Genomic DNA, 23,686 nt, shown 5'->3' on the forward strand with positions numbered 1-23,686 from the left:
TTACTGAATCGTCACATGTAAATTGTTTCCGTACAACTTTGTTCCTCCGACATGAGATAACCTTTGTGACTCGGATGGATCAGGAGACGATGTGAGGAAAGCGGGCGGGGTAAATACAGAGATAAAAGCAAAAAACTGCGGATGCTGGAAATCCTAAACAAAAACAGAAACAGAAATACCTGCAAAAACTCAGCAGGTCTGACAGCATCGGTGGAGAAGAGCACAGTTGACGTTTCGAGTCCTCATGGCCCTTCAACAGAACTAAGTAAAAATAGGAAAGGGGTGAAATCTGTCTACTGCATTCGCTGCTCCCAATGCGGTTTCCTCTACATTGGAGAGACCAAACGCAGACTGGGTGACCGCTTTGCAGAACATCTTCGGTCTGTCCGCAAGCATGACCCAGACCTCCCTGTCGCTTGCCATTTCAACACTCCACCCTGCTCTCATGCCCACATGTCCGTCCTTGGCTTGCTGCATTGTTCCAGTGAAGCTCAAGGCAAACGGGAAGAACAGCACCTCATCTTCCGACTAGGCACTTTACAGCCTTCCGGACTGAATATTGAGTTCAACAATTTTAGATCATGAACTCTCTCCTCCATCCCCACCCCCTTTCCGTTTCTTCCCCCTCCTTTTTGTTTTTTCCAATAATTTATATAGATTTATCTTTTCCCACCTATCTCCATTATTTTTAAATGTATTTCCACCCATTGTTTATCTCTACCTTTCAGTATTCCCCCACCCCCACTAGAGCTATCTGTACCTTATCTGTCCTGCTTCCTACTCTTAATTAGCACATTCCTTTAGATAATATCACCACCTTCAACACCTCTTTGTTCTTTTGTCTGTGACATCTTTTGGTTATCTCCACCTATCACTGACTGCTTGTCCCAACAACATCCCCCCCCACCCCACCCCTTAAACCAGCTTATATTTCACCCCTTTCCTATTTTTACTTAGTTCTGTTGAAGGGTCATGAGGACTCGAAACGTCAACTGTGCTCTCCTCCGCCGATGCTGCCAGACCTGCTGAGTTTTTCCAGGTATTTCTGTTTCTGTTTTTGTTCGGGGTAAATACAGTTTAGTGATCAGTTAATATTGAATGTTGATTTGAGGTTTGGGTGGGGGCTGTGCTCTGGTTTGTTGTTCCTGTGTTTAACACTGTCTTCCACCAGTTTCAGTGGTGCTGGGCTCGGGTCAGAAATGAAAAGGAAATTGCATCAAAAAGAGAAATATTAAAATATGGACAGCAAACTGGATCAGACTGGGTGGGGTATTAAAGGGAGGGGGGGTGGCAGTGAGATTGGACTGGGTGGGATATTAAGGGGGGTGGCAGTGGGTTTAGATTGAGTGGGGTATTAAGAGGGGGTGGCAATGGGATTAGACTGGGTGAGGTATTATGAGGGGTGGCAGTGGGATTAGACTAGGTGGGGTATTATGAGGGGTGGCAGTGGGATTAGACTGGGTGGGGTATTATGAGGGGTGGCAGTGGGATTAGACTGGGTGAGGTATTATGAGGGGTGGCAATGGGATTAGACTGGGTGAGGTATTATGAGGGGTGGCAGTGGGATTAGACTAGGTGGGGTATTATGAGGGGTGGCAGTGGGATTAGACTGGGTGGGGTATTATGAGGGGTGGCAGTGGGATTAGACTGGGTGGGGTATTATGAGGGGTGGCAGTGGGATTAGACTGGGTGGGGTATTATGAGGGGTGGCAGTGGGATTAGACTGGGTGAGGTATTATGAGGGGTGGCAGTGGGATTAGACTGGGTGGGGTATTAAGAGGGGTGGCAGTGGGATTAGACTGGGTGGGGTATTAAGAAGGGGTGGCAATGCGATTAGACTGGGTGGGATATTAAGAGGGGGTGGCAGTGGGATTAGACTGGGTGGGGCAGTAAGAGGGGGTGGAAATGCGATTAGACTGGGTGGGGTATTAAGAGGTGGTGGCAATGCGATTGACTGGGTGGGATATTAAGAGGGGATGGCAGTGGGATTAGACTGGGTGGGTTATTAAGGGGGGATGGATTTTAACGAAAAAGCAGCTGATTGGTGAGTAAATCCTGGGAGCAGACTCGGAGGGAGGAACACCGGAGCGGTGAGTATAAACCTAGCTTACCTTGGGGATTTGCAGCCTTGTCTCCAGGGAGCAGACTCAGAGGGAGGAGCACTGGAGGGGTGACCATGGGGCACAGAGTAACTGAAGCCAAAACTGAAAAAGTGACATCACAGGAAAGCTGTGACCTGATTGGTTGGTAGGAAATCTGCACCAAATTTGAAAAAAAACACTGCAAAGCTAATTAATAAATTAATTAAGTAAGTGGAGATGGCTGGGCAGGTGATGTGCTGTAGCTGTTTGATGTGGGAGCTGGCAGATCCCATTGCGAGCCGCAGTGACCACATCTGCAGCAAGTGTTGGTTGCTGGAGGAACTCCGGCTCAGAATTGATGAGCTGGAGTCCAAGGTCTGGAGCTGCGGCACATCCAGGAGGGGGAGAGTTACCTGGACGCTTTGTTTCAGGAGGTGGTCACACTCGGTAGATTAAGTACCTCAAGTTCGGTCAGTGGTCAGGGTCAGCAGGGTGTGACTGCAAGTGAGGCAGGTAGAGGGATCCTGTGTTCAGGAACAGAGGAGCCTCAGCTCTTGACCTTGTCCAACAGGTACAAGGTACTTGCTCCCTGTGTGGATGAGGAACAGGGCTGTAGGGAGGATGAGCCAGCCGACCACGGCACCGTGGCACAGGAGGCCATTCAAGAGGGGGGAGCAAAAAGACAAGTGGTAGTTGTAGGGGATTCTATAATTAGGGGAATTGATAGCTCCCTTTGTAAGCAGGATCGAGAGTCCCGCATGGTATGTTGCCTGCCCGGTGCCAGGGTGAGGGACATCTCTGACCGGCTTGAAAGGATATTGGAGAGGGAGGGGGAGGATCCAGTTGTTGTGGTCCACATTGGGACAAATAACATAGGTAAGACTAGGAAAGAGGACCTGTTTGGGGATTATCAGGAACTAGGAACTAAATTAAAGAACAGGTCCTCAAGGGTTATAATCTCCGGATTACTACCCGAGCCACGTGCAAATTGGCATAGGGACGCGAGAATAAGGGAAGTAAACACGTGGCTAAAGGAGTGGTGCAGGAAAGAGGGGTTCCATTTCGTGGGGCACTGGCATCAGTATTGGAACAGGAGGGATCTGTACTGTTGAGACGGTCTCCACCTGAACCGACCTGGGACCAATGTTCTAGTGCAAAAGGTAAATAGGGTGGCCAACAGGACTTTAAACTAGAAAGTCGGGGGGGAGGGAAGGGTAAAACTCCAAGAAGTATGACTAATGGAAAACAAAGCAGCAGGTTAGCGTGTGGGGGGGTGGATTCAACTTCATGGAAAATTATGAAAAAACTGAAAAGAAAGGAGAGCCCAGGAGAGGCTATTAAAGTCCCCAGAACACAAAATAGGACAGAGTGTTTGGAAAGGGCTAGGAATCTAACTTCAAGCACATCAGATAAAGGGACGATGATGAGAAAGGGGACGGGAAATACAGGACTGAAGGTGTTGCATCTGAATGCACGCAGTATACGAAATAAGGTAAATGAGCTTGTGGCGCAGATTGAAATTGGCAGGTATGATGTGGTGGGCATTACGGAGACATGGCTGCAAGGGGATCAGGACTGGGAGCTAAATATCCAAGGATATACATCCTATCGGAAAGATAGGCAGGTTGGCAGAGGGGGTGGGGTTGCTTTGTTAGTAAGAAATTAACTTAAATCGATAGCAAGAAATGACGTAGGGTCAGATGATGTAGAATCTGTGTGGGTAGAGTTGAGGAACCGCAAAGGTGAAAAAACCATAATGGGAGTTATGTACAGGCCTCCGAACAGTAGTCAGGATGTGGGGCACAAGATACACCAGGAGATAGAAAAGGCGTGTAAGAAAGGCAAGGTTACAGTGATCATGGGGGATTTCAATATGCAGGTAGACTGGGAAAATCAGGTTGGTAGTGGATCCCAAGAAAAGGAATTTGTGGAATGTCTACGAGATGGCTTTTTGGAGCAGCTTGTGGTGGAGCCCACTAGGGAACAGGCAATTCTAGATTTAGTGATGTGTAATGAGGCAGATTTGATAAGGGAGCTTAAGGTGAAGGAACCCTTAGGAGGAAGTGACCATAATATGATAGAATTTACCCTGCAAGTTGAGAGGAAAAAGCTGGAATCAGATGTAACGGTATTACAGTTGAATAAAGGCAACTACAGAGGCATGAGGGAGGAGCTGGCCAGAATTGACTGGGAGATGAACCTAGCAGGAAAGACAGTGGAAAAGCAATGACAGGAGTTTCTGGGAATAATTTGGGAGACACAGCAAAAATTCATCCCTAGGAAGAAGAAGCATACTAAAAGGAGGATGAGGCAACCATGGCTGACAAGAGAAATCAGGGACAGCATAAAAGCTAAAGAGAAAGCATACAATGTGGCAAAAAGCAGTGGGAAACCAGGGGATTGGGAAGCCTACAAAGACCAACAGAGGACAACTAAAAAAGAAATAAGGAGGGAGAAGATTAAATATGAGGGTAAACTAGCCAGTAATTAAGATTGCAAGAGTTTTTTTAGATATATAAAGGGTAAGAGAGAGGCAAAAGTGGACATTGGGCCGCTGGAAAATGACACTGGAGAAGTAGTAGTGGGGAACAAAGAAATGACGGAGGAACTGAATAGGTACTTTGCGTCAGTCTTCACGGTGGAAGACACGAGTAACATCCCCAAAGTTCCAGAGAGTCGGGGAGCAGAGGTGAGTATGGTGGCCATTGCCAAGGAGAAGGTGCTAGGAAAACTGAAAGGTCTGAAGGTGGATAAATCACCTGGACCAGATGGATTACACCCCAGAGTTCTGAAGGAGATAGCTGAAGAGATAGCGGAGGCGTTAGTGATGATCTTTCAGGAATCACTGGAGTCAGGGAGGGTCCCAGAGGACTGGAAAATCACTAATGTAACCCCCCTGTTTAAGAAGGCAAAAGACGGGAAATTACAGGCCGATTAGCCTGACCTCGGTCGTTGGTAAGATTTTAGAGTCTATTATTGATGAGATTTCAGAATACTTGGAAGTGCATGGTAAAATAGGGCAAAGTCAGCATGGTTTCATCAAGGGGAGGTCATGCCTGACAAATCTGTTAGAATTCTTTGAGGAGGTAACGAGTAGGTTAGACAAAGGAGAGCCAATGGATGTTGTCTACTTGGACTTCCAGAAGGCCTTTGACAAGGTGCTGCACAGGAGGCTGCTCAGTAAGATAAGAGCCCATGGTGTTAGAGGCAAGGTACTAGCATGGATAGAAGATTGGCTGTCTGGCAGGAGGCAGAGAGTAGGGGTAAGGGGGTCCTTCTCAGGATGGCGGCCAGTGGCTAGTGGAGTTCCGCAGGGGTCAGTGTTGGGACCACAACTTTTCATTTTATACATTAATGATCTAGATGAAGGAACTGAGAGCATCCTGGCTAAGTTTGCAGATGATACAAAGATAGGTGGAGGGGCAGGTAGTATTGAGGAGGCGGGGAGGCTGCAGTAGGATTTGGACAGGTTAGGAGAATGGGCAAAGAAGTGGCAGATGGAATACAATGTGGGGAAGTGTGAGGTCATGCACTTTCGTAGGAAGAATAGAGGCATAGACTATTTTCTAAATGGAGAGAGAATTCAGAAATCTGGAGTGCAAAGGGACTTGGGAGTCCTAGTTCAGGATTCTCTTAAGGTTAACTTGCAGGTTGAGTCGGTAGTTAGGAAGGCAAATGCAATGTTGGCATTTATTTCGAGAGGACTATAATATAAAAGCAGGGATGTGCTGCTGAGGCTTTATAAGCTCTGGTCAGACCATATTTATAATATTGTGAGCAATTTTGGGCCCCGTATCTCAGGTAGGATGTGCTGGCCCTGGAGAGGGTCCAGAGGAGGTTCACGAGAATGATCCCAGGAATGAAAGGCTTAACATATGAGGAACATTTGAGGACTCTGGGTCTATACTCGATGGAGTTTAGAAGGATGAGGGGGCATCTGATTGAAACTTACAGAATACTGAAAGGCCTGGATAGAGTGGACGTGGGGAAGATGTTTCCATTAGTAGGGGAGACAAGGACCCGAGGGCACAGCCTCAGAGTAAAGGGAAGACCTTTTAGAACAGAGATGAGGAGAAACTTCTTTAGCCAGAGAGTGGTGAATCTATGGAATTCATTGCCACAGAAGGCTGTGGAGGCCAGGTCATTGAGTGTATTTAAGACCGAGATAGATAGGTTCTTGATTGGTAAGGGGATCAAAGGTTACGGGGAGAAGGTGGGAGAATGGGGTTGAGAAACTTATCAGCCATGATTGAATGGTGGAGCAGACTCGATGGGCATAATGGCCTAATTTCTGCTCCTATGTTTTATGGCAGTGGGATTAGACTAGGTGGGGTATTAAGGCTGGGGAGGTGGCAGTGGGATTAGACTGGATGCTCATGCAGAAAAAACACCAGTGCAGGCCTGAACACCAGTTGTGAATGCACTATTTCTTTGCTGGAGCATTCTGTGAAATCTTTGCTTTTTTGTTTGGTGTGAGGCAAATTTGTTGTAAAGGAAAGTTTCACATTTTCCTGCTCTCATTTTGTTTGTATTTTCAGAGATTTGGTCTTTCCCGAGGAATATATTTGCAGTTTCAGTATGTGTCGGTTTCAGTTTACACTAGAGAGATGTTCAGATCATCTACAAATACCATTCCTTACAGCAGGTCAAACGCAGCAACATAGAGAATTTATTTCATATTAAACTAAATTATCTAGAGTAAGAACATCCCAACAACCAGTAATCAGGCACAGGGAAATATCAGGTAAGTTTTACTGCATAGAAGTTTGATATGTATCTTGTAATTCTGTATTTTAATAAAATAGTCCCATGTCTGTCTCTGTCTGTGTGTGTCTGTGTCTCTGTCTGTGTCTCTGGTCTGTGTCTGTCTGCATGTCTGTCTGTGTGTTTCTGGTCTGTGTGTGTCTGTTTGTCCCGGAGAGAGAATTCATCTTTTCCAAACAGCCGAACACATTCAATTCCGGATATCAATTTATTTCCCTGAAATAAACATTCCAGTTTTTAAGTGGAAAATGTCAGAGGTGACTTTCATGCATCCCTTCCTGAGGCACTGCAGAATTAACTGAACCAAGCATAGTGTCTAATTCTAAATTGCATCTATGTAAAGTTCTCTAGCCCTGCAACCCTTCAAAACTTAAATATTCCTTTAACATTGGCCTCTGTGCATTCCCGAACCTTCATCCCATCATTGACCTGTCCCTAGCCATCTAGATCCTAAACTCTGGAAGCCCCTCCTGAAACCTGTCACCTCCCCATTCCCCCCCCCCACCCCCCCCCCACAATACCTTGGGGTTCATAGTGATTTTGCGCTTCAAGGCAATTTTCTGTGACTAAAGGTGCTATATAAATGTCATTTGTTGTTGTAATGTAATGACATTAGGGGAAGGATGCAATAAACACAACATCATTGAAACCCAGAGTTTCTGAAGCATCCGCTAGATTCCATAAGATTACATTGGATATGAGGCACAGAAAGAGGCTATTCAGAGAGACAAAAGATTTCAGGAGGGATTTCCAGAGTTTAGGCTCCAGACGGCTAGGGACAGGATAATGGTGGGATGAGGGGTGAGGGGTGTACACAGAGGGCCAATGTTAAAGGAATACTGAGGTTTTGGAACCTTGTTGGGCTCCACTCGAGATGCTATCGTTATTTGCAGATGATACGAAGCTTGGGAGTGTTGTGAACTTCAAGGAGGACGGTGTGGAGCTTCAAGAGGACATAGACAAGTTGGTGGAGTGGGCAGATAGGTGGCAGATGAAGTTTGATGCAGAGAAGTGTGAGGTGATGCATTTTGGTAGGAAGAACACGGAGAGACAATATAAAATAAGGGGTGACATTTTTCAGGAGCAGAAAGACTTGGGTGTGTATGTGCATAGATCATTGAAGGTGGCAGGACAGGTGGAGAGAGCAGTTAATAAAGCATATAGTATCCTGGGCTTTATTAATAGAGGCATAGAGTACAAGAGCAAGGAGGTTATGCTGAATTTATATAAGGCACTTGTTAGACCTCAGCTGAAGTATTGTGTACAGTTCTGGGCACCACATTATAGGAAGGATGTGAACCCATTGGAGAGAGTGCAGAAGAGGTTTACACAAATGGTTCCAGGGATGAGACACTTCAGCTATGAGGATAGATTGAAGAGGTTGGGATTGTTCTCCTTGGAGAGAAGAAGACTAAGAAGAGATTTGATGGAGATGTTCAAAATCATGAGGGGCTGGGCAGAGTAGATAGGAAGAAGCTGTTCCCGCTCGTAAAAGGATCAAGAACGAGAGGGCACAGATATAAAGTGATTTGCAAAAGAAGCAAGTGTGATGTGAGAAAAAACTTTTTCACAGAGTGAGTGGTTCGGGTCTGGAATGCACTGCCTGGAAGTGTGGTGGAGGCAGGTTCAATCGAGGCATTCAAGAGGGCATTAGATGTATATTTGAATAGAAACAATGTGCAGGAGAAAAGGCAGGGCAATGGCACTAGGTCATAATGCTCATTTGGAGAGCCAGTGCAGACATGATGGGCCGAATGGCCTCCTTTTGTGCCGTTAAGATTCTGTGAGTTCTATTGAAATTCTCCCCTGGACAGAGATCCACACCGACAACAACTATTTGATAATAATAACCGGGACCTGGACACAGAATCAAATCAATCACCTGCAGTTTTCCAGGGAATTCAGAAACTTCACAAATTACCAACAGGACATCGAGGCTCTTGGAACCCTCCTGGCCCCGGATTGGCGGTGATGTGGGAGCTGTGCTCAGGGTACAGTACATCCGGAGAAACAACTCGGCAAATAGGACGGGACGTCCCCTTGATCCATAGGATTAAGGCAGCACATCATTAAGCGTTTAGTTCATCCTCTAAGGTGCCAGCCTGTCTGAGGAATATCTGTGTACAAAAGGTTCGACACTCAAACATAAAGAGGCGGTAAAGGGGGACGAAAATGTTAGATGGTCCAGCAACAGTGGCTTAGCCCTTTGAGTACTGAATGTTATCACTCATTATCCACAAGGGTAGATAGGAAAGATATTAATTGGTCGGAATTTCCATGAAATGACCCTGAATTTCTCTTGCAACTTTGGCAGAATCCATGGAGAGGTTAAAGTTAAACGGCTGCCTTTAATCGTTTGCACTCGTTCACCGGGAGTTCCGTCGATTTTCCGCAGAGAAAATCCAGGAAATCCCAGCGAATCCGGGAGCCTCCAAAATAAATGTGGAGCCTGATGTGGGCACTGAAGTTGCGGTCGTGGAGAGATGGGCTTCAACAGGACAACTAGGACCCGTTTCTTTAGGAAATCACGAGAAACCTGCAGGATATTGACCCAGTAATTAGGGACCAGAATAAAAGCAAAATACTGCGGATGCTGGAGATCTGGAGTAAAAACAGAAAATGCTGGAAAAACTCCGGAAGAAGACTCGAAATGTTAACTCTCTCTCTCTCTCTCCACAGAAGCTGCCGGACTGGCTGAGTTTTTCCAGCACTTTCTGTTTTTATTTCAGATCCCCAGCCAGTCCGGCAGCTTCTGTGGAGAGAGAGAGAGAGCGAACCTTTCGAGTCTTCTTCCGGAGTTTTTCCCCAGCGTTTTGTGTTTTTATTCAGGGAGCAGGCCTTTGCTGCCCAGTCCTTGGGAATGTCTGGAATGGGGTTCAGCAGACACGGGCGGGAATGCCTCTGCGCCAATTCACTCCAGACTTTCCTGAACCAAGGTTTGTTGCTGTAAGAAATGTCGGATGATCTCTGCGGTTAAAGTCACAAGGCAAACTCTGACTGCACTTCGGGAGTGGGCTGTTTTCACGCCATGGGTCTATTTTGGGCGTTTGCTCTTGAGCTGCAGATTTCCTGAAACTGTTGCTCAGTTTTTTTTTTCTTGTTGGTGCGAGTGTTGGGGTTGTTGTTGATGTTTTGGGGTTGTTGTTGATGTTTTGGGGCTGTTGTTGATGTTTTGGGGCTGTTGTTGATGTTTTGGGGCTGTTGATGTTTTGGGGCTGTTGTTGATGTTTTGGGGCTGTTGTTGATGTTTTGGGGTTGTTGTTGATGTTTTGGGGCTGTTGTTGATGTTTTGGGGTTGTTGTTGATGTTTTGGGGTTGTTGTTGATGTTTTGGGGTTGTTGTTGATGTTTTGGGGCTGTTGTTGATGTTTTGGGGCTGTTGTTGATGTTTTGGGGCTGTTGTTGATGTTTTGGGGCTGTTGTTGATGTTTTGGGGCTGTTGTTGATGTTTTGGGGCTGTTGTTGATGTTTTGGGGCTGTTGTTGATGTTTTGGGGCTGTTGTTGATGTTTTGGGGCTGTTGATGTTGGCTGATACCCGCCTGAATCTGAGGAATTCTTCAATCTTCTATTGTAACGGCGATGTTTTGTCTTTCAGAGAGATTTTCCTACCTCAGTAACTCCATCCTGTGAAAATGAATACAATTATGCCACCAACCAAAGATTCTGGAGGTGCCACCTCCCCTAAAAAGGGGCCACCAAAGTTCAAGCAAAGAGCAACCCGACAGTTCAAGAGCAAACCCCCCAAGGCAGGAGTGAAAGGGTATGAGCTATTTGTTGATTGAACCATGGGGGAAATCACTAATTCCTGAATCTCAGGTTTGTTTACGGATGAGCTGGAGTTTTTGATGTGAACGACACTCGAACACCTTCCAGTGTTAGCCTCCTACTAAGAGTCAATATTCGTTCCCAAATGTCTGCTCATAGCATTGGAGTCAGGCGTTGACAGGGGTGTCACAGAGAGTCAGCATCGGACCTTTCTGCCCTCACTCCTGTGGGGAGATCCATACACTATTGTGCTGACGGATTGCCCAGATACCCCAGTGGAGAGGCAGCCCTGACTTATCTTGGCTGTGCCTCTTCCGCTCCACCGCCTGTGGAACTGTGCCCCACAGGAACGGACATACGAATTAGGAGCAGAAGGCCATTCGGCCCCTCGAGCCTGCTCTGGCATTTGATAACATCATGGCTGATCTGATTGTGGCCTCTACTTTCCTTTCTAACCCCTCATTCCCTTTGACTCCTTTGCCAATCAAGAATCTACCTAACTCAGCCTTAAAAAATATTCAATGACCAGCCTCCACTGATCCCTGGGGAAGAGAATTCCAAAGACTAAGGACCCTCCTGAGCCGGTGATTTAGTGGCACCAAGCAGAGTGCTGACCTATTTCACTTCAGAAGAAGTGAAACTTGCCCCTTGCCAGCAGTCCGGACAGCTCTCCACTCCACTTGGTGCCTCAAACTCACCAAGATGAGGTTTAGAAACCGTGATGTGTTCAGTAATGATTGTCAGTGAGTTTTTAGATGGAGCCCCATCTCTTTCACCAACGCCTCTGGTAAAGAACAGAGAGGCCACTTATCACAATAATGGGAATAGAAACTCACTAGTCAAACTCTCCCATTATCTTTGCCCATAATCTAATAATGTAACCAATATTTTTAAAAGTACTTATCTTTTGTTCTGTTGTTACATTAACAGTAATTTTAGTACTTTAATTTTAGTATGAAAGTTGGACTCTGAGCTGACTGTTGTATTCTGACTCCATTCAGAAGTTAGTGTTGTGGCAGGTCACTAACAGGCCTAATAATGTGATTTGTAAAATATTGTCACTATGGTGACAGAATGGCCATGGCCCCAGTCTCATACCAATGCTTCAAGCTCTCAGACTGAATTTCTCCCTGAGCTACTCTAAGCTGAGGTAAACTGGATGAACACTGGCATTAAAACAACCAGTATTCAGACTTTATGAAAATAGGGCAATTTTTAAAAAAAATGTAATTACGCTGCTGAGTTGTATTGAGCTTTGCTGGTTTGTGGCAAACTGAGTTTTAGACACTGATTCATTCTCATTCTCCCTCAGGTTTGGAGATGATATTCCTGGAATGGAGGGGCTTGGCACAGGTATGTGTGGAATATTTCCAACCACTCGTTCTAAAGCACTGAACTTTAATCTAATCTCACACTCGCTCCCTGACTGTAGGTCGGGTGAGCACAAAATTGGGCGTGTGTACTTACACTCAAACATCATCAGTGACCACTTGGGCTAGGACTCAGGAAGATTCAGTGCTTCAGGAAATGAGCAAGACTGATATAGAAAACAATCTGGACATAAGAATGTTCAATTCTCTCTCTGTTTCTTACAGATATCACTGTGATCTGTCCCTGGGAGGCATTTAACCACTTGGAGCTGCATGAATTGGCTCAGTATGGTATTGTCTGAGACAGGGAGATGCCAACCAGTCGTTAGTGGTCCATGTTTCAGATGAACAGTAACTATAGTGAAGCAGACTTGACTGGGTTACTATTAGAACCAACTGTGCACAATGCGTCACCATTAGTGTTCAATCCCATCAGCCTGAACATTGATGTAGCTGTCAGTTTTCAGACTGTGATTGTGAGTAGTAGTGTATAGTGTATAATTTAAATATATTTATGTGGCATCCAGTTGTATGGTAAAGTTCTACTTTTAACTAACATAAAACTTTAATCTTTGCATCATTATTTGTATTTAATCTGTAAAACTCTGTCAATCTGGATCCTTGTCTGTAAAATGGGAGAGGTGCATGAAAGGATTTTAGTTCATCCTGTCATTGAGTTGATTCAGTTACTATTGCTAAATTGAAATGTGCATCAATATCTAGAGAATGACATTTACATTTACTCATGTCTAGAGAGTAAGCTTTATATTTGTTGCTGTCTTTGAGCTGGATAATAATCGGGTTAGAAAATTGTACATTGGCTGTTGTTCCCTTGGTGTTTGTTGCCTTGCCTAAAAATCAGAGTCTTGAGACAGTTTGGAACCTGATCTGTTGTAGCTACGCTTGCCTCATGGCTTACCACATTGCTTTCCCCATTGTATCTGTTTTTCACCACTAGAACAGGAAGAATAAATGCACAGATGCCAGCTCATATAATATTTATCATAACAGAATAAAGTGGAAAAACTCCCCGAAGTGGCTGTTACTGAGTTTGTAATTGTCCCATCTTCACCCACTCGATTTTCTTCTTGATACCGTAGGAGTCGAGTGTTAGATCAGCATGTCGTCGTTTCAGCACCTCCAGCCTTTGGCGCAATCTATCGCTGGTGTCTACATTGTCCTCAAAGTCACGAAGCAGCACCTTGTTACACAAGAGGCCACATTTCTCCTTCAGTTTGAAGTTGGCTGCCCGGACTCTGTCCCGTGCTTGTTTGGTTTTGGTCAGGATTTCCCGCTTCTATAATAACCACAAGTGGAAGGCCACATCAGAAAACCAAAAATCATACGATAATGTTAAAAAGAAAATAAAATTGTTATCCAGTTTTACCGGGTCAGATACTGGCTCAAACCTGATCATAATGCAGCAGTGTTTCCTACAACAGTGACTACACTTCAAAACTGTTTCATTGGCACTCTGTAAAGCACTGAAGGATGTCCCGAGGGTGTGATACAGAGGTGCGAGTCTTTCCCTTTTTATGAAAGTTGGATATGACTGTTACTGTCATTAGTCCACTGAGCACATGTTTTGATGTTAGCACAGGTACTAACATGTATAAGACATGTTAAAACTCCTGAAAAACAATCACATATCTCCGCCATGCTGTGTTAGCTCAACCTTATTACAATTATACAACTCTTCCCTGAGGCTTTTCCCTGCCTGGTTGATGCTCTGTAACTACACAGCTGAAAAAAAGGCTTTTTTTTTAAAAAAGCTTCCATCTTACTGAAGAGGCTTCAGGCCAATCCACATCCAACAACCTGCTCTTAAAACTCTGCTCACGTTTTGACAACCGTGACAAATTCCACCACAGCATCTGAGACAATTCACAACATTCTAAAACAATTAACAACATTTTTAAAAAGTCAATTCTCTCTATCTCCCAATATTAATTCCAGGATCTGGATCTTTACCGGAAACTAATCAATTCTTCCTTGGACCATACCCTTTTAAAAAAAATTTTTCATGGGGCGTGGGTGTCACTGGCAAGGCCAGCATTTGTTCCCCCTCCCTAATTGCCCTTGAATCGAGTAACTCAGAGGACAGTTAAGAGTCAACCACATCGCTGTTGGTCTGAAGTCACATGTAGGCTAGAACAGGTAAGGATGGCAGATTTCCTTTCCCAGAGGCCACTAATGAACCAGATGGGTTTTTACAACAATCGATCATAGTTTCATGGTCACCGTTACTGAAACTAGCTTTGTACTCCGTATTTATTAATTGAATTTAAATTCCGCCAGCTGCCTTGGGATTTGAAACCAGAGCATTAGCCTGGGCCTCTGGATTACTAGTCCAGTGACATTAACACTACACCATTGTCTTCCTTTAAACTCTGTACCAAAATTCATTGAAATCCATCCATTAGTTTTTCAGATATATTGCTTACAGACAAACAGTGGCAGAATTTACAGCACAGAAACAGGCCATTCAGCCCAACTCACCAGTGCTGGTGTTTAAGCTTCACACAAGGCTCCTCCCACCTACTTCATCTCATCCTATCAGCAGTTCCTTCTATTCCTTTCCCTCTCATGTGTTTATCCAGCTTAAATGAATCTATACCGCTTGCCTCAGCCACTGCCTTTGATAGCGAGTTCCACATTCTCACCGCTCTCTGGGTAAAGAATATTTTCTTGAATTCCATGTTGGATTTTTAAAAATTCTTTCACAGGGTGTGGACTTCACTGGCTAAGCCAGCATTTATTGTCCATCCCTAACTGCCCTTGAGAAGGTGGTGGTGAGCTGCCTTCTTGAACTGCTGCAGTCCATGTGGTATAGGTACACCCACAGTGCCGTTGGGGAGTGAGTTCCAGAATTTTGACCCAGTGACAGTGAAATATTTCCAAGTCAAGATGCTGTGTGGCTTGGAGGGGAACTTCCAGGTGGTGGTGACTATCTTATGATGTTTTTGTGCTAATATAGCTAACAATTCCACCTTGCTCTGATAGGTTTCACTCTGGATCTCACCAGGCTATAGCTATCCAGGGAGTGCTTGATGCTGACACCGGTTGCCTGAAACACAAAGGGATCCATTCCCAGCACTAACATCCTCCATCTAAAAAGAGACAAAATACTGAAGCTGCTGGAAATTGGAAATAAAAATGAAAATGCTGGAAATACTCAGCAAGTCAGACAGCTTCTGTGGAGAGAGAAACAGGTGAGGTCGATGACCTTTCATCAATTTCCCAGTCTGATAAAAACTCATTGACCTGAAATGTTAACTCTTGTTTCTCACAGATGCTGCCTCACCTACTGAGTATTTCCAGCATTTTCTGTTTTTATTACTAGCATCCTTCCTCTTGAGCACAACATTTAGACAGATGTAGAAATAAAGCATGCAATCCCTCACCCTCAAGGTCCCAATGTGGGCTCTCTGCTAATGTTGCTCTGGAGCCAGGTTTCAGCCACTGGGTGTTTATGTTAGATGCTGGATGTTTTCCCCTCTCCTGCATTGGGCAGTGTTATCTCTGTTCAGTTCCTGCTCTGAGAACAGCATCTTCTTGTATAAAGGGTCACAGATACAGACTCCTGTCTACCAGCACAGTATCTGGTCTCAGTGGTGCCTGTATCCTACTCATCTGGCCTACATTGTCTGTCTCACCTCCAACTTCAAGAAAAAAAACAATCTGGGTATATGACGCACTGCAAGCTCATGTTTTTACTGTCGTTGGTTATCACATGCACTGTGCTATCAGCTGAAGAGTCTCTCAGGGAGATTGGAGATTTTGTACCTGCTCTCCTGTCACCTATGTTCTTCCCCAACCCAAGTACCTACACTCTGCACAACATCACCCAACCCACCCACTACCTTACCTACACTGTCCTCCTGCCCCCCTACCCTGTGCCACTGCCCCTCTGCCCCAGTACCTACATTCTCCATGTCCCCCCGATACCTGCACTCTACTCCAGCCCCGCTGTACCTGCACCACCCCTCCACCCCACCCCCCCCACCCCGCCTGGTACCTACACTCTACCAACCTCCCACGAGTGCCCCCAACCCCCCCATTCCCGGGAATCTACACTCTCACCCTGCTGGTCCCCACCCCTGGCCCTCCTCACCCCGGTACCTGTGCTACGACAGCCTCAAGGTCCATCAGCTGGGTTTTCTTCTCTACATTCTCCACCTCCACATACTCCAGCTTCTCCTTAATATGGGTCATCACCCCAATGGTAACTGCAACCTTCTTCCGCATTTTTGTGACTTCCTGGAAAATGAAAATCAGATCTGAACACCTGGCATTGTTCTAATATTCCATTTAAAAGCAAAGCAAAACATAAAACATTTGTCTCATAATGTGATGCTTTCAGTTTTAAACTCCTGCTTACACATAAATGTTTCCATGCTGCATTTAGTTTTCCACCTTTGCCGTTTTCCTGTAGCCCTGGAGGAGGTACTGGCTCTCACTGGGGTTGGACACACCTTTACCAGCAGAAATTCATGACTAGCATCAGCAATGGGAATGCTGGCTTATTCTTGTACACTGAGACCAGTTATATTGACCTGTGCTGGTTGCAGTGGAATTGTACATCATTGCATCAAGGTACTTGGCATTTGTTTTGTTTTCTGTTTAGTCTTTACACACATGGTGAGTGCCAGACTGTCCCAGGCTGCAGCTGAAGAAGCTAAATACAATCTAAACGCAGTTCTAACTTGGTTCCCATGTGCTGTATAAAACCATAGAGAGTCTAAATCACATTTGTATACAATGGATATAAGGTCATCTCAGACCTTAGGTCCATTGGATTTTGGTGGGCTGGATGCAGGCCTATAATTTTCACATACTGCCTAATTTTCTGTTCCCCTGACAACTGGTCTCATCCCCTAAGGAAATGCAGGGCCTAGACTGCTACATCTCTTTACAATAGGTGGTGCTGCTGAACATTTATTTTACATGATGCAAGTCTGGCAGCTGATGCCAAATGAACATGGCGTTGAAAAAAATACAGCCTTTATTGTCCCTTCCTGCTTTCCAGACTGGGATACGGCTCCACTGGAAATGGATCTTTGTGTTAGCACCTTTGGGAACGGAGAAAGGGAACAGGTCTAAAAGGCGCATTTCACTGTTAATCCAATATCTACATTTCTTTAAAACTGTGAAATGCTCCTTTGTGACCTCTGTCTGTGCCCAGAGATGTTAATCCTTGCTGCCTGGCACCTCCTTTACATGTGGAGTTTGATGATGGGAGGAAATTGACAGTTGAACCCAACCCTGTCCCACCTCACAGACAGTCCAGCTGATATCAATGGACAGTGATTAGAAGTAGAAATTCAGGCTGGGTTTTTTATCCCTCCCTAACCCAAAGGTCAGGTTGAGATCAGCCGACAATTCAAACTGGGCAACCATCTTTGAGGTCTGGATGGCTTAGTTACAGGGGGCAGGAAAATGTTCTTTACTCTCTAAGCAGTTTTATTGATCCAAGATTTTGCAACAGTGACTTAAATGGTCCATCCGGCTAGCAGGTGAACTGGTGAGATCGTTCTTCCTGTTTACCTCATTGCGTTCTTCAATTTTCTCACTGTAAGACTGATTCTCGATTTTCAGCTGCTCATAGTCGATCAGGTTTAGTCCACCTGCTAGTTCCTCCTTCGCCTTCAGCTGATGCTCGTAAAACTTCAGTTTATTCTTCAACTTGATAGTCAGAAATCGAACCTGCCTCATCTCTTTCTCTTTCTGCTCCTCAGTAGTCTGAATGCGTTCCAACTCCTACACATACACACACAAACAAGTTATGTTTTCAGTTACTTTTTATAATTTAAGATTAATGAATGTTGTTGGGGAAGAATGGAAACTTTACTCTGTATCTCAACCAAGCTTTTTCTGAGCTGGGAGTGCTTGATACTGACAATGGATGTTCACAATAGAAGTGCCTCATCCCTAGCAGTAATATTTTTCACCTGTTGATTAGAATATTAACAAACAAATAAGGATCCTGACAATGATATCCCAATCAGATTTGGAGATCTAAAGACTAAAGTTCTAAATGTTGTGCAGTTTGTAGTCGCAGGATAAGCTTCAGAATGAACGCAAGAGTCTGTGGTCTGTTATTCTACCTGTATGTAGGTTGCACGTGAACAACATGAGACGGTAACTGGAAAAGCTCCTAATTAGTCTGCAACTCCTACTTGAGATTGTAAACTTGTCAGTGAATCCATTTAGTGCCTTTCTAAACCAAAATGTTTCAGTTGAATTTGTCCCTCAATAATAACAGCTAACTCTCTATAAAGCTCATGTCTGGCTAAGATCTAAAATGGAGCTTCCATGATCTGCTGCACCTCACAGGAACTCACACCCATACAGGGCTTGGATCAGAGAACTGAGGTTCCCATGTTATAGTTTTAATTCTGCTCCCATTGAAAACAGTTTCATTGCTGGCAGTGTGTGGAATCACTTAGACGTGGCCCGTAACCAGGGAGAATCTTCCATCTCTGTTACTGCCGGACAGGATTCAAAGAAAATCTTATTCACTCACCCCTTATCTCCAACCTCTCTCAGTCTCCATCTGAATAGTTCCTGCCTTTCTCCAACTTTTCTACACTGCTGTGGTTCTGAACTTCCTAGTCTTACTCCTACTAAGTTCCAACTACACTCTCCTACCTGCTCAGTGTATTAAAATTCAAGCCCTGTTTTTGAAGATCAGGCAAGAATGGAATTCAATTTGAAAAAGACACATTAAGGACCGAACACTGATCTTCATTTATATGGAACTTTGCATGTAGAAAAATATCTGAGGGGCATTTAAATAAGTTGACTAGGAGGGGTGGGGGGGAGGAAAAGTCCACAATCTGACATTTGCAAGTAGCTGAAAATTTAATGATTTTGTGTTTCGAAAGCAATATATCCTCAATCACTCCCAGAAACCACTAAAAGTAATGGTCAACCTACCAGTAGTGCTGCGTGTCTTCCTGGCCGTTTGTTTATTACGGTCTTTGCAACAGTCTTCTTCCTAGACACAAACAGCCTCCATTCATATTCTGTCAACTGCTGCTTCTCCTCACACTCAGCAGTGAGATCAGCGATCTGTTCCTGGTACAACTCAGCCTCCTCCCTATATTTGGCCTGCAACTTGGCCAGGGTGTCTGTGCCAAACAAACGAACTTCAGTCAGTGGCATCAATTCCAGCTTTTCTTTAACCCCCTAGGAAAGAGCTATCCAATTAGTCCCAATTCCCCAGTTCTTTCCCCATAACCCTGCAAGTGTTTCCTTTTCAAGTTTTTAATCAAATGTCCTTTCAAAAGTTCTTACTGAATCAGCTTCCACAGCCCTTTCACACATTGCATTCCAGATCACCCTAAGGCACTGCATAAAATATGTTCCTTCACGTTGCACTAAATAGAAGCAAAATACCACAGATGCTGGAAATTTGAAATAAAAACACAGTAAGAATAAATGGGTCATTTTCATAATGGCAGGCAGTGACTAGTGGGGTACCGCAGGGATCGGTGCTGGGACCCCAGCTATTCACAATATATATTAATGATTTAGATGAGGGAACTAAATGTAATGTCTCCAAATTTGCAGATGACACAAAGCTGGGTGGGAGGGTGAGTTGTGAGGAGGATGCAGAGATGCTTCAGTGTGATTTAGACAAGCTGAGTGGGCAAATGCATGGCAGATGCAGTTTAATGTGGATAAACGTGAGATAATCCACTTTGGTAGCAAAAACAGGAATGCAGATTATTATCTGAGATAATAAATAAATTTTGAGATAAATTGAGAGACGGGAATGTGCAACAAGACCTGGGTGTCCTCGTGCACCAGTCGCTGAAGGTAAGCATGCAGGTGCAGCAGGCAGTAAAGAAGGCAAATGGTATGTTGGCCTTCATAGCAAGAGGATTTGAGTACAGGAGCAGGGATGTCTTGCTGCAGTTGTACAGGGCCTTGGTGAGACCATACCTGGAATATTGTGCGCAGTTTTGGTCTTATCTAAGGAAGGATGTTCTTGCTATAGATGGAGTGCAGCGAAGATTTACCAGACTGATTCCTGGGATGGCAGGACTGACATATGAGGAGAGATTGAGTCGGTTAGGATTATATTCACTGGAGTTCAGAAGAATGAGGGGGGATTTCATAGAAACCTATAAAATTCTAACAGGACTAGACAGGGTAGATGCAGGATGTTCCCGATGGTGGGGGAATCCAGAACCAGGGGTCACAGTCTGAGGATATGGGGTATACCACTTAGGACTGAGATGAGGAGAAATTTCTTCACCCAGAGAGTGGTGAGCCTGTGGAATTTGCTACCACAGAAAGTAGTCGAGGCCAAAACATTGTATGTTTTCAAGAAGAAGTTAGATATAACTCTTGGGGCGAAAGGGATCAAAGGGTATGGGTAGAAAGTGAGAGCAGGCTATTGAGTTGGATGATCAGCCATGATCATCATGAATGGCGGAGCAGGCTCGAAGGGCCGAATGGCCTACTCCTGCTCCTATTTTCTATGTTTCTATGTAAAACAGAAAGTGCTGGAAACACTAATCGGGTCTGGCAACAACTGTGGGGAGAGAAATAAAGTTAGAGTTTTGAGTCGGATGTGACTCTTTTTCAGTTTTTCCGTTCTGAAATTTGACTTGAAACAGTAACTTTGTTTCTCTCTCCACAGACGCTGCCACACCTCATGAGTATTTCTTGCACATTCTGTTTTCATTCCTTTGTTGTCAGTGGTTCTTTTGCCAATCACCTACATTCTGTGTCCTCTGGTTACTGATGCTCCTGCCAGTGGAAACAGTTTCTTTTCTTTATTCCATCAAGCCCTTCATGATTTTGAACACCTTTAATAAATTTCACGTAAGCTTTACTGCTCTAAGGAACTCCATAGAACTGAAATCCCTCATCTCTGGTATCAGTCTAGTAAATCTCCTCTTTACCTTCACAAAGGCCTTGACATCCCTTTGTAAAGTGTGGTACCCAGAATTGAACACAATACTCCAGCTGAGACCTAACCAGTGTTTTGTGAAAGATTTGTCATTTCTTCCTTGCTTTCCTTTTCTTTGCCTATATTTATTAAAGTCAACGATCCCTTATGCCTTTTTTTAAACAGCCTTCAAAGCTTGTCCTGCTAACTTCAAAGATTTGTATACATACACCACCACGTCTCTCTGTGCCTGCTGCCCATTTAAAATTATACCCTTTGGTTTAAGTTGCCAAAATGAACTCACCACTGGGATGTTTAAGAGTGCCAGAAATAGCCAGCTAATAATGATCCTGACTGAACATGTCTTTTGTTAAGAAACGTCTGTTACCAGAGATCTCTCTAATAGGTGTGGGCTAACTGAAAGGAAGTGAGGTGAATGACAGAACTATTTATTTCAGTATAATTCTCTCAGGTGGAATTTTATTGAATATCTTCAGAAAATCCATATAAATAACATCCATAGACACTCTCTTATCTACCACATTAGTTAATTTTAGGTTCTTTAGTTGAATCTTCTCTGTCAATATTGGAATTAAACTCATTCCCAGAGTTGACATGATAATGTTTCTATATCAGACTGTCCTCTTCATACCCTAATCTTTTCCTTACCCATGAACCTCACATATCGTTGTTCATAGTCTGAGTGGGTTTTCCTTAACTCGCTCTTTGTTTCCTCCGTCCTCTTCCTGCGGTAGTAATCTGCCAGCTTGTTTTGTATTTGGTTATTATGGATCCTCAACCTCTGCAGTTCCACAAATAACGCCTGAGCAACAATGAAAGAAAAGAAAAGGATCTTAATCAGCTTTGTATTTTATACCAGTGAATCTGCCTCTCAACACTGCTTGTTATTAAATTAGATTGGAATGTCATACATTGGATCTTATAACTGATCAATTTACCTGGCTTCCTTTAGTTTTGTCTTCCTCCTAGAACCTACAGGTTTTTAGAAACCAAAAGCAGAAGAAAATAAATTGAAAGAAAGAAAGGATGAAAAAAGGTTTGCCTTTATAAGTGATTCTCAGAAACATCGTAGTGCAGTGGCTATTGTAAATGCGAAATAAAAGTAAGCAACATCTTTTATTTGTTTCTGGGATTTGAGTATCGCTGGCCAGGCCAGCTTTTATTGCCTATCCATAAATTCCCTTGAGGTGGTGGTGGTGAGCTAGCTTCTTGAACTGCTGCGGTCCATGTGGTGTAGGTACACCCACAGTGCTGTTTTTGGGGGGCGCGGGGGGGGAGAGTTCCAGGATTTTGACCCAGGGACTGTGATGATATAGTTGCAAGTCAGGATGGTGTTTGTCTTAGAGGGGAACTTCAAAATGGTGGTTGCCCTTCTCCTTCTAGGTAGTAGAGGTCATGGGTTTGGAAGGTGCTATTAAAGGAGTCTTGACGAGTTGCTGCAGTGCATCTTGAAGATGGTACACACTGCTGTCACTGTGCATTGGTGTTTTTTTCATTCATTCACAGGACGTGAGCATCACTGGCTAGGCCAGCATTTATTGCCCATTCCTAGTAGCCCTTGAGAAGGTGGTGGTGAGCCGCCTTCTTGAACCACTGCATTCCATATGGTGTAGGTACACCCACTGTGCTGTTGGGGAGGGAGTTCCAGGATTTTGACCCAGCAACAGTGAAGGAACACCGATCTATTTCCAAGTCAGGAGAGTGTTTGGCATGGAGGGGAACTTGCAAGTGGTGGTGTTCCCATGCATCTGCTGCTCTTGTCCTTCTAGATGGTAGTGGTTTTGGGTTTGGAAAATGCTGCCTGAGGAGCCTTGGTGAGTTGCTGTGGTGCATCTTGTAGATGGTACACACTGCTGTTACTGTTCATCGCTGGTGGATGGAGTGAATGTTTGTGGATGTGGTGCCAATCAAGTGGCCTGCTTTGTCCTGGATGGTGTCGAGCTTCTTGAGTGTTGTTGGTGCTGCACTCATCCAGGCAAGTGGAGACTATTCCATCACACTCTTGACTTGTGCCTTGTACATGGTGGGCAGGGTTTGGGGAGTCAGGAGGTGAGTTACTCCCTGCAGGATTCCTAGCCTCTGACCTGCTCTTGTAGCCACAGTATTTATATGGCTAGTCCAGTTCAGTTTCTGGTCAACAGTAACCCCAGAATGTTGATCGTGGGGGATTCAGTGATGGTAATGCCATTGAATGTCAAGGCTCGATGGCTAGATTCTCTCTTGTTGGAGATGGTCATTGCCTGGCATTTGTGTGGCACAAAAGATACTGGTGGAGGGAGTGAATGTCTAAGGTGGTGGCTGGGTGCTGATCTAGTAGAATGTTTTCTTCTGGATGGTGTCAGCCTCTTAAGTGTTGTTACAGCTGCACATGGAAAGTATTTCATCACACTCCTGACTTCTGCCTTGTAGATGGTGGACAGGTTTTGGGGAGTCAGGGGGTGAGTTACTTGCCACAGAATTCCCAGCCTCTAACCTGCTCTTGTAGACACAATATTTATTTGGCTAGTCCAGTTCAGTTTCTGGTCAACAGTAACCCCCAGGGTGTTGATGGTGGGGGATTCAGGAATGGCAATGCTGTTATATCAAGGGGAGGTGATTAGATTCTCTCTTGTTGAACACGTTCATTTCCAGGTATTTGTGTGGCACAAATATTATTTGCCACTTATCAGCCCAAGTCGGAATGTTGTCCGAGTCTAGCTGAATGCGTGCACGAACTGCTCCAGTATCTGATGATTTATGAATGGTGTTGAACATTGTGCAATTATCGGCAAGCATCCCCA

At 44.6% G+C, this 23,686-nt stretch overlaps 2 protein-coding genes across 6 annotated transcripts in view; one reads left to right on the forward strand and one right to left on the reverse strand.

The window, feature by feature from the left end:
- Positions 1-13,015, forward strand: pde6hb (phosphodiesterase 6H, cGMP-specific, cone, gamma, paralog b). 5 transcript variants are annotated; one of them, XM_078531911.1, is made up of 4 exons: positions 1-109; positions 10,441-10,605; positions 11,923-11,963; positions 12,206-13,015. In XM_078531911.1, exons 2-4 carry the CDS (start codon positions 10,478-10,480, stop codon positions 12,280-12,282), a joined length of 246 nt encoding a protein of 81 aa, XP_078388037.1. In that variant the 5' UTR covers positions 1-109; positions 10,441-10,477; the 3' UTR covers positions 12,283-13,015. The 5 variants fall into 5 exon arrangements, with proteins under 5 accessions (XP_078388037.1, XP_078388034.1, XP_078388036.1 ...); XM_078531908.1 differs by lacking the exon at positions 1-109 and adding an exon at positions 6,706-6,825; XM_078531910.1 differs by lacking the exon at positions 1-109 and adding an exon at positions 8,819-8,975.
- The window catches only part of cfap184 (cilia and flagella associated protein 184), a 24,016-nt gene continuing 13,293 nt past the window's right edge, over positions 12,964-23,686 (reverse strand). The window contains exons 8-12 of the mRNA XM_078531905.1: positions 21,555-21,708; positions 18,920-19,113; positions 17,528-17,740; positions 16,103-16,240; positions 12,964-13,277 (exon numbers count right to left, since the gene is read on the reverse strand). Of these exons, the coding sequence (XP_078388031.1) occupies positions 13,023-13,277; positions 16,103-16,240; positions 17,528-17,740; positions 18,920-19,113; positions 21,555-21,708 (954 nt within the window). The 3' untranslated portion in view covers positions 12,964-13,022. The remainder of the gene's footprint in view (positions 13,278-16,102; positions 16,241-17,527; positions 17,741-18,919; positions 19,114-21,554; positions 21,709-23,686) is intronic.

The sequence above is a fragment of the Cetorhinus maximus genome, chromosome 29, assembly GCF_964194155.1.
Source record: "Cetorhinus maximus chromosome 29, sCetMax3.hap1.1, whole genome shotgun sequence".
NCBI lineage: Eukaryota > Metazoa > Chordata > Chondrichthyes > Lamniformes > Cetorhinidae > Cetorhinus > Cetorhinus maximus.

Coding starts and splice junctions, on each gene's coding strand:
- pde6hb (XM_078531911.1), top strand. CDS start 10,478: ATGAATACAATTATGCCACCAACCAAAGATTCTGGAGGTGCCACCTCC. Junction 10,606..11,922: donor CCCAAGGCAGGAGTGAAAGG/GTATGAGCTATT, acceptor ATTCTCCCTCAG/GTTTGGAGATGATATTCCTG. Junction 11,964..12,205: donor AATGGAGGGGCTTGGCACAG/GTATGTGTGGAA, acceptor TGTTTCTTACAG/ATATCACTGTGATCTGTCCC.